This window comes from Anarhichas minor, unplaced genomic scaffold (genome assembly GCF_050575085.1).
Source record: "Anarhichas minor isolate MPS153535 unplaced genomic scaffold, ASM5057508v1 ptg000058l, whole genome shotgun sequence".
In the NCBI taxonomy this organism is placed as follows: domain Eukaryota; kingdom Metazoa; phylum Chordata; class Actinopteri; order Perciformes; family Anarhichadidae; genus Anarhichas; species Anarhichas minor.
Genome location: NW_027466504.1, coordinates 11,054,813 through 11,064,631, shown reverse-complemented (window position 1 = coordinate 11,064,631; position 9,819 = coordinate 11,054,813). Strand labels below are relative to the sequence as shown.

The window sequence follows — 9,819 nt, the reverse complement described above, 5'->3', positions numbered from 1 at the left end:
TTACACCTTTTACATAAAGGGAATTTGAAACCTCATCTGCAACCCACTGATTGGAGACTATTGTGTTCTGCCAGAGCAATATTTAAAAAGGATGTATCGTGTTACTGGCTGATGGCAAAAAGATAGACGGAGGCTACAAAGTACACATGGTTGGAGACTTATTTCCACAAGATTATGGCAGATGAACCACTTCCCCGTCTTTATTGAAATATTAAATTAAGCCCACAGGAATACACAGTACAGGCATTCATATACAAATAAGTCTTAAGTCCAGGATAAACATTCCTATTTGTTTGTATTCCAACATGGAAAGAGAAAATACAGCCGCATAAAGACTTCTCATGGGGTGAAACACATTCACAATAACAAGCGCCATGACAATAGGTCATATGGTGTGATTTGACTATCGGAGCAGCATTCATCCACTTCAACAGCAGATGATATTGGAAACAAAAATAATCCCATTCAGGGCTGAAATATTGGTCAAAATACAGAAGAATACAAGATACTAATTAAACACTAGTCTATGTTCAAGGAAAACCTGATAGGAGCCCATTTATTGCCTCTAATTAGCACGAGCTCGCTACCAACTAAAAATAGGGGACATGTCTGTTGAGTGCCACGTTAAAAACATGAATGTTTATTTACATGAATGTATAAGTAATTATTATTTAATACGCATACGATAAAGATTAAAATAAATATTGAATACAACATGAAAATAGTAAGAACATTTCCAACAATCATTCACTCACAACAGACGCACCCCTACAACTATCCGAAATGGTATGGCTCAATCGTAAGGGCTGCCCGGTGGTTGAAGGAGTTGGGCTGCAACACGCGATGGGGAGGGGATGAACTGGTGTCCTCCAAACTTCTGTCATGGTTTTATTCGGATAGGAAAAGTAGATTTTGAGTTTGACCAAAGCACTAAGAAGACCTGCGACTGAACTTAGAGCCCGTTCGCCTCGTACGATGTGACGGTAAGTTACATTCCGCTTCATAGCGTGCTAACTAAATGAGTAACGTTAGCCAGAGGTAGAGATCTCGATGCACTTGTTGCGTTAGGTTGTAACGTTAACTTACCATCCAAGCAAACAAACTTCTCCCTTTGCTTAAATGTTAAACGTTATCGCAGTATTAGTTATAAAACAAAATCTTACTTTTGCCTCTCCTGCTTTGTTTCGGATTTGAGGAAGCTTACAGTAAATATGTGTAATTAACCAAGCTACAGCGACACTTTGACAGAAGTAGAGGCTACTAGCTTGGGACGTTTTGTTGCGTTAAGTGTGCCTGTCTGGGTTCTGCTCCCTCCACACTGAAGAGGCGGCTCACCTTATTGTTTTCAAGTGGCCGCGAGTACATCAAAAGTGGTGTTCCCCTGTTTATTCAGACACGTTACGCCCTCTTATGTCATTATTTTTACGGTTTTAGCGGGCTGCGAGGATCCCTCACCCTCCGGAGAGCTCGCGCAGTGCAGAGGGCTTTACGATAGACAGCAGTGGATTATGACAGTCTTGTAATTAAGACGTACAGATGGCTCCTCTCATGTGATGCCAGGTTTCCTCCTGGTCAGCAGCGAGGGGATGTCTGAAGACGTCCAAACACTGTTTTGGGCTGATAGTGAACGTGTTATGGACGCAGTGAAGACTAGTGTAGCTGATTGTTACTCTTGATTTAAGGTTAGTGTTGCTTTACTGTTTCAGGCATATATTGATGTACAGTAATATGGCAGCATTAATAACTGCTTAACCTTTTAAGTAAACTTATGTTTACCCTGTGTCAATGAAGACAATATTTGTTATTTATTTATTTGAGTTTTCAGTCAGGGCAGATGCAAAAACAATGCAAAAAACACCCACAAGCCCAAATTGCTAGTATTTCCGTTTCTCCTTCCGTCTCTATTTTTCAGTCTCATTGCTTCACACATGAATTGCTCATAAATTGTTTGCATATGTCTGCAACCTCCAGCATCTCAGTAATAAAAAAACGTATCGTGCATTATCATTTGGTTATCATCATAGATTTGGTTTTATTGTATAAGCTTATGATGACCGAATAAAATCATCCAAGTCATTGAAGACTATATAAAAATGTAGTATTGTAATATTTTCATCAGTATCGCTCACTCGTATAGTGTATTAAACAACCAGAGTAGAGAGGTACAAAACCTTCATAATGGGCACAAATTATATTGAAGCCTCAAAAACTAGTGATTAAAAAGAATGATGTAAGACTTATTTATACATTGTGTGAGTCTAAATGTGTTAAGTGTGAAAATACATCATATATTTGAGTCTGTTCTTTACCAGTGTAAATGTACAATATAGTTTGACTCATAAACAAGTCCGATGTCCCAGCTTCTGGTATTTCAGGTTTTTTTTCCGCCTGTTTGCACTGACACACAGATGTGAGTGAGGCTGTGTTTGAACATGTCCATAATCATATTTGGTACGACGAATCATTTTGCTCTCTGAGCTAAGAACGTATCACTTTTTGTAGTTCCCACAACTTGTTTTGTACACTGGCATCACCTTTGTTATAATGTATCTCAACAAACATATGCAAGCATATTTCTCCTCTACGAGAATGCCAAACTCCTAGAAAGTTTGGTGTAAAAAGACACAAGTGTGACGCAGAGAAGCAGACGTTTGTTTGTCCAAGTTGCCCCACCATGGTTATCATCTACTTGTTAACTAAGAGCAGTCTGCTTCACTAACGGGTCATTTGTTTTTTTTGTCCCTTGTACCTTTTTCTTAGTGGTTAACAGTCAAGAGCAGGAGTTAAGTGGATCAGAGCGGGCGCGGCAGTAATTAACCAGATTAATTGATTGTGAGACGTTAATCAGATGAGCCTCGCACGGGCTTCAGGTCAGCGTCGCTGGGCAAGCTTCAGATGAGTAGACTGTCCCGGTTCACCACGGCCACTTGTTTTGATGTCTTAAGCCTCATCTGCAACAACACAAATCAGTGTTGCTGCAGTTACTGTTGGAATAGAAAGGATTACAGTAAGGTAGACCAATGTATGTCATGTATTTGATTCAGTTTTGGAAGATTCATGTATTTCTGGAAGATGAATGTGTTGGTATTTTACTTTTTTTTATTTTATTTTTATTTTTTATTTTTTTTGCCATGTTGGGTTGATCTTGGTTGTGGGATAATGGGAGACAGCCATGTAATTGTGTCTGAATATGGGATAATGTGTTTTTGCTTTGGACTGATTGACAGCATGCTAATGCAATATCAGAAGGTTACATGTTGCACAACAGAACCTAGATCTGTTTTAAATTCCACTCTGCCGTCTCCATCTTTCACATTGAACTGTAGTCGCATCATGTTTTTTTTTCAATTTCTTTGCTTATCTCACCCTGATGTCATCTGTCAGGTGCAATATGGACGAATATCCCGGGAACAGATAAGAACGTGAAGGACAGAGGAAGCCAGAGAAGACTGAGGCCTTTTAACAGAGCGAGAGTACTTATCGCCGACATCATGTCCACCTCGATAAAGCAGGAGAGAACCATTTGTGTTCTCCTCCCCAACAAAGACCAGCTGGACATCACTGTCGGGGTGGGTGTCTTCATTTGTCTCTAGAAGTCACTCTTGGTCAACGCTCTTTTTTTTTTTTTTTTTTTTTTTTTAAGTTTGTGAATGCATATTGAATACAGACTTCTTTGTCTTCTCTGCTGCAGCCAAAGTCCACAGGACAGGATGTCTTTAATCGAGTGGCAGAGCTTCTTGGAATCAAAGAGCTGCACTTCTTTGGCCTCACGGTGGTGAGAGGTGAGTTCACTCCTCATTGAGCCTGAAAGGACCGTTCACACTAGAGTACACGGCAGTGTTTGTCAGAAGACTGTTGATCAGTTTATGCACACATGCCGCATGTCAGTTAGATGGTAAACAAGAGCATCGTGTTTGGATTACGACGGTTTACTGCCGCGCCTCTCTTTTAGTGGCTCTTGTTTATGTAATAATGTGGAAAAATGTTTTCCGCCAAAAAGCTATGCCACTAAAGCCACAACATGTCATGGTGTCCTTCCCGGTCTGCATAATTGAACGGTGTAATCCACTTTAGCCACTGCGCAAAAGTTTCGGAACTTTCAGATTCCTTAATGTTTCTGTAATCTCGTGTGGCTCACCACTTGAACAGGCAGCCTTTTGTTTTTGTGGTGTTGGTTCAGCGATCACTTAGGCCTGGATTCCTGCGATATTAACTTCATTAAGCCTGGAATGCACCCTTGCATTCCTCACTCTTCACTGAGGGGAGGTACGGAGTGATGATGAGAGGAGGAGGGTGAACTCATCATGACACGGTCCGGCTCACTAAACTCTTAAACAGAGACTTCAATGAAGGACAGGGGGGGAGTTGAAGGAGTTTCAATGAGTCAGAGTAGGCTGAAAGGAGAGACGGCTGGTTAAAGGAACGAGTTGTGAAACAGCTCGGCGAACATGATTTGGTTAAACAAAAGAGATAAGGTGGCTCAAATAAAAAAATGCCCGTGTCATGACTCATAGGAGCAGGCTCAGAGTGATACAACATCCTCATTACCGTCGCAGGTTGCAAACAGCATTTCAGCCCCTCATCTGAAATAGAAGCCAACATTAAAAAAACAACATAAAAGTTGGTAAATAAATGATTCATATAATAAGAGTAGCAAGCAGAAAAATGACGACTACTAACAACAGCAGCAGCCGTGGATATAGTGGAATAATAATGATTATAAATGCAGTAATGGTATCGGTAATGTGACTAAAGCACAAAGACTCCGGGGAAGAAGCAAAGTTCGTAGCGAAGCCCCGTCTAGCAGTGTGTCTGTGCTGCCACGCTACGACATGAAAATAGAAACATTAAAATGAGCGTTGTTGTCATCTGCTTCCTCGCAGCCTCATTCACAAAAGAAAGAACAAGGGCTTTTTTTTGCTTTGGCGCTAATGAATTCCATTGTTGGGCACATTTTCCGCTTGGTTACATCCCGGTTTTGTTTGCTTGCTAAACTGTCTGCTGGTTTCCTGGCTGTCTCTCTCCGTCCCAGACAATGAGCACATCTTCTTGGACATGGAGGAGAAACTCACTCAATACTTCCCTAAGGAATGGAAGCAAGACTTTGGAAAGGTAAGGCTAGCTCGTTGCGAAGGGTCGAACATTTCGATGGGAGTAAATTAGGAGCATTTTAGCTGTGACTCACCGTCCAAACTGTGGACCGTGTCGGTTAATTGGGAGGGACAGTTCTGTGGCCTACATGCACCAAACTCTTTACTTAGCATGACAAAAAGATGCACACAGACCTTCTCTAACGTGTCTATTTCTGTTTACAGGGATTACTGAGGAGACCCTTGCCTCTAGTGCTCTGCCTCAAAGTGCAGTACTACATAGAAAACGGTAGACTCTTTTGGTATGTCCTCCTATACATGTTCCACATGCATCTTCCTCACTACTGGATAAGCTTTCTATATTCATCCATCTTTGTCCTCCTTTCTGTCTCCCCCGCCTGTTTTTCTTTTGGTGTGCGGTACCAGTGAACGTAAGGCACGCCATCTGTACTACTCTGACCTGCGGGAGCGGGTGCTTCGCTCTGAATGCCGTCAGCAGGAGGAGGTGTACTTCCAGCTGGCAGGGTATGCCTTCCAGGCTGATCTCGGTGACCACCCGCTGCCCAGGCAGGACATGGAGGTCACTCCTTACTTTGAACCCAAGGAGTACTTTCCCCCTTGGGTAGGTGTTACTGTGCGACAGCAACAAAAAACAACAATTTTCAATCTAACTTAATGCATTTTAACGTTTTATATTTTGAGGTCCCAATCCATGTCTGTCCCCTTTTTCTTCCTTGTGTAGATTGTAGCTAAGCGTGGGGTGAGCTACCTCCTCTGCCACGGTCCCAAGGTGCATCAGGAGCTGTGGGGCGTGTCCTCTCGTGACGCCATGCTGCTCTTCATCAAGGAGGCATGTCGACTGGAGGACGTACCCGTCACGTTTTACAAACTGCAAAAGGTCAATTTAGCTTTTCAGTATCTTAAGTTTAATGGCTTGAATAGATGTGTGTAACACACACACCACACTGCAGGGTGTTTGCACGATGTCATTACAATAATAAGTTATGATTATTAAGGCGGGTGGGTAGTGGAATTTGATTTCAGCACATTTTTTATCTTCGGACATTCCAGACACATTACTTCCTTTTGACTGAAGTGCCGTCTTTTCCAACACAAATACAGCTTCATTTGAGCTTTGCTGGACAAACGACTACGGGACAGTTATGTAACCTTCCGTCTAATCCAGTTTGCTGTCCTCCCCATTCCAAGACCACTCATCTTCTGAAGGCCAGCCCATCCATTGTGCGATGTTCTATCACTTTGAGTGTGTTGTTATCAGCAGCCCCAGTGTTGCCCAGTGAAGCAGGAGAGGGGCTCAGCTGTGGGTTATCTCATCTGAACCGCTCGCATGCCGCTCTGACATCTTATCGTTCATTTTGTCCAGGACAAGAAGGCCGAGAGAGGAACGGCATTGCTCGGTCTGACCCTGCGAGGAATGCAAGTTTATCAGGTACGTGCATGTGCGAGTGTGTTGTTGGTGCGCAGCATATGCGTCAACGCGTGCCTATATAGGAGTGAATCTGCGTTGGCTCAAACTCTAGTCTTCTGACTAGATGTGTGAAGAATGTGGGGTGGCCACCAACAGCAGTGCATCAGGAGATAGGAGCCGTTTGATCTGTCCATCAGGGGCCATCTGGGAGGGATTAGGGCTCCAGGCCTGGCTGATTAAAGAGCCAGCAGAGCGTGAGATACCTCGAGAAGCCCTTGGCCTCTTCAACAAGTCCAGATGGTTCCTGTGAACAAAAAGACAATTGATTGTTGATCAGTAATGTAAAAATATATCCCCGTAGACTGCACATCCAGGCGTCTCTTGTTGCTCAAAACATTTGAGCCGTTTATTTTAATTGTGTGTGTGTGTGTGTCTGTGTGTTTTGTATTCATAGGAGGTAGACAACATGCGACAGCTGCTGTACGACTTCCCCTGGTCAAACGTGGGACGTCTCACCTTCCTGGTAGGCACACTTCTCATTTCCATTCTGTTGTTCAGATTAGGTGGAGTTGTGGTAATTATTTAAAGGGCATTAGCTATGTACACGCTGTATAACGTAGTGTCCCGTTCAGGGTAAGAAATTCGAGATCCAGCCAGATGGCTTGCCGTCAGCCAGGAAGCTGGTTTACTACACCGGGTCATCGTTTCGCTCTCGCCACCTCCTCCTGCACCTGAGCAGCAGCCATCGCCTCTACCTCAGCCTCCAGCCTGCCCTCAAACACATACGCCAGCTGGAGGAGAGCGAAGGTAAGGGAGGGAGGGAGACTACGAGGACATGATTAGTACCAGTGATGATTGTAGTTTGGCCCGGGGGCCACTTGCACTCAGCAGAACTCTTCTGTAGCCACTGAAAGTTAAATGCATAACTGAGGAGAAGACACTTGTTCCCACACAAAGAAAGCAAAAGGGTTCTTGTTTTAATAATCCCATTTGCTGCACAAATGTATCTCTTAGACGAGCTTAATAAAAGGCATCGTCTTTTCTTCATTTCAGATAAAAAGCGTTACAGAGAGTCATACATCAGCGATGACCTGGACCTGGACCCCGCCGGCAGTGAGAGCAGCCCTGGTCTGTCCCGACACTCCACCAGCAGCTCTGGAATCGAAGCTGACGCCCGCCAGCGCAGCATCTCCATGGAGGAGGAAGGTCAACGGCAAGCGGAGAAGAGTTTGGGCTCAGCAGTCAGCCGTGGCAGCTCCCGCACCTCCGGGTTCGACATGGGCAGTAAGGCTCGGATGGAAGACGAGGGGTGGCAAGAGGAAGGTGAGAGGATTTCTACACTGGACATTTGATCCATTCCTCTGCAGTAAACCAATGCTACATTTGTTGAATGAAATAGTTAGTTGGTAGACAGGAAAGCAGCTGTAAGTCATGCTGAACTTGTATGTTCAGGGATGTAAGAATAAATTAATTTCTAGTTCCATACAGTTGGGATAATTGCACAGTTTTTTTTGTTTTCAGAATTTCCCTAATCCAATTTCTAAAACTTATTTCCCCAGAGATCCAAAGCAACATTGGGAGTCCACGGGAGGTCCTCGTGGATGATCCTGATGAGATGTTCCAGTTGGCTGATCTTCTTGAAGGAGTGTCAGTGGATTGTTCAGAACTCTCCTCAGAGACTCGCTCACAAGGTATGAATAATTTGATAATGATACGATTACAGAATATTTTTCAAATACTATATTATTTGTTCTCATGTCCAAATCTTTTGGTCTCTACATAAAACAAAGCGTGTCCCCCAGACAGTGATGAAGACCTCGGGAAGTCACGTAGCAAGGATGCGTTACAACAGGTTGGACGTCGTTCTTCTTTCCATTGACTTCCTTTTCTTTTCCGTTCTTTGGATTTCTCTGTTATATTGCATTTAGCTTTTATCTTTACTTCCTGTCCCTACTCTAGATGCTGAAATCTAGGGCACAAGTTTGCGTGGATCGGCACAGCCACAGTCTAGATGATGTACGTCTGTTTCCACCTCCGGCGCCCCTGGGGACCACGCTGCCACCTGACTCCTCCCACAGCTACACCTTTGGCCTCCCAGACGCCTCAACAAACACAAAGACGCCTGTCGATCACAGCTATTACCCTCTTTTGCACTGCCAAGACAGACCTTCCTTCTATGGCCGCAGGTCCACCAACTGCCTCTCCCTGGACATGTTAAGTGATGAACAGTTCCTGGAATTCATACTTTGAATCCGCCAATTACTGATGTCCACAAATACGCCTTCTCCTCCTTCATCTCCAGTGCAGATTAACTTGTAGCTTGCCAACACACGGATGTCTCGAGCGTTTTCCACTGCATGTGGGGAGGATGACAACACGGGATGTGTGTGTTTCAAAACTGCAGAGAGACTTTGTTGAAAATGACAAGACCCCTCATTCCTCATAGAAAAGCTGTGGATTAGAGAACGGAGCTAATTCAGCAACATTTCAAATCTGTGAACGGAGCATATTTATTAATGTTGTATATTGTGTACATACTACTTGCACTATTTTATTACATTTCTAATCGGTTTCCTTTTCTTTTATAAGTTGATGCTGTTAAAATGTTTCTGAAATGTCTGGGGCATAACGTTTGAAAGTAACGGACATTTTTCCTTTTTCCTTGCTGCTTTTAACTACACTTGTTTATTTCCTTGTTTTATTCAGGAGAATCCTTTATACTGTTTTTAATATACTCTATTTTTGTATAGTGTGCTCTGTCATGCTTTTCCTATTATTCTGCTACATCAATGTAGCTGCTGATGTGGAAAATGTAACCTCTTTACAGCTGGTAATGCATTCATCCAAAGCTTCTCTATTCTATACTCTCCCCCCGCTGTTGTAATTACAACAGAAAAGTAGTCTTTGTAAAGCACTGTTTCTGTAACGAGAAGGTGCATAATGAATCTGCAGTATTTTTGTATTACGTAACTCCAAGACAAAGCCTTGCTGTCTTCTTTTTCTCAGACATTATCATCCCTCTTTTGTAGATGATAATTGGTCTTCAAAAGAACTATTATGCCAATATGAACGCAGTACGAATGGTTTCAAGTCTCTCAACACTTTCTTCCAATGCCAATAATGTATGAACTGTATGAACAATTTATTTTTTATCTAAAGCAACGTTTTTTTATTATGGTGAAAAATAAATTTTAAATCTCACTAAAGGAAACTGGGTGTCTTCACTTGTTTCATACGTGGCTTAAATTTGATATGTAAAATTTTTCACTTTGCACAACAACTTCACTGCTATTCCTTTAC

At 42.9% G+C, this 9,819-nt stretch overlaps 1 protein-coding gene across 1 annotated transcript; it reads left to right on the top strand.

Annotated features, from left to right (window-relative positions):
- The first annotated feature begins 216 nt into the window (after positions 1 to 216).
- Positions 217 to 9,724, top strand: LOC142933075 (FERM domain-containing protein 6). Its single transcript, XM_076077226.1, has 14 exons — positions 217 to 983; positions 3,385 to 3,569; positions 3,692 to 3,782; positions 5,033 to 5,112; positions 5,316 to 5,392; positions 5,517 to 5,712; positions 5,833 to 5,988; positions 6,475 to 6,540; positions 6,974 to 7,042; positions 7,152 to 7,326; positions 7,573 to 7,842; positions 8,079 to 8,210; positions 8,322 to 8,371; positions 8,479 to 9,724. Exons 2-14 carry the CDS (start codon positions 3,492 to 3,494, stop codon positions 8,767 to 8,769), a joined length of 1,731 nt encoding a protein of 576 aa, XP_075933341.1. The 5' UTR covers positions 217 to 983; positions 3,385 to 3,491; the 3' UTR covers positions 8,770 to 9,724.
- The last annotated feature ends 95 nt before the right edge of the window (positions 9,725 to 9,819 follow it).

What these genes read in the sequence shown, in the direction of transcription:
- LOC142933075 (XM_076077226.1), top strand. Translation starts at nt 3,492, where the DNA reads ATGTCCACCTCGATAAAGCAGGAGAGAACCATTTGTGTTCTCCTCCCC. An exon ending in GGAAGCAAGACTTTGGAAAG is followed by an intron (nt 5,113 to 5,315) that starts GTAAGGCTAGCT and finishes TTCTGTTTACAG; the next exon opens with GGATTACTGAGGAGACCCTT. An exon ending in TGGGACGTCTCACCTTCCTG is followed by an intron (nt 7,043 to 7,151) that starts GTAGGCACACTT and finishes TGTCCCGTTCAG; the next exon opens with GGTAAGAAATTCGAGATCCA.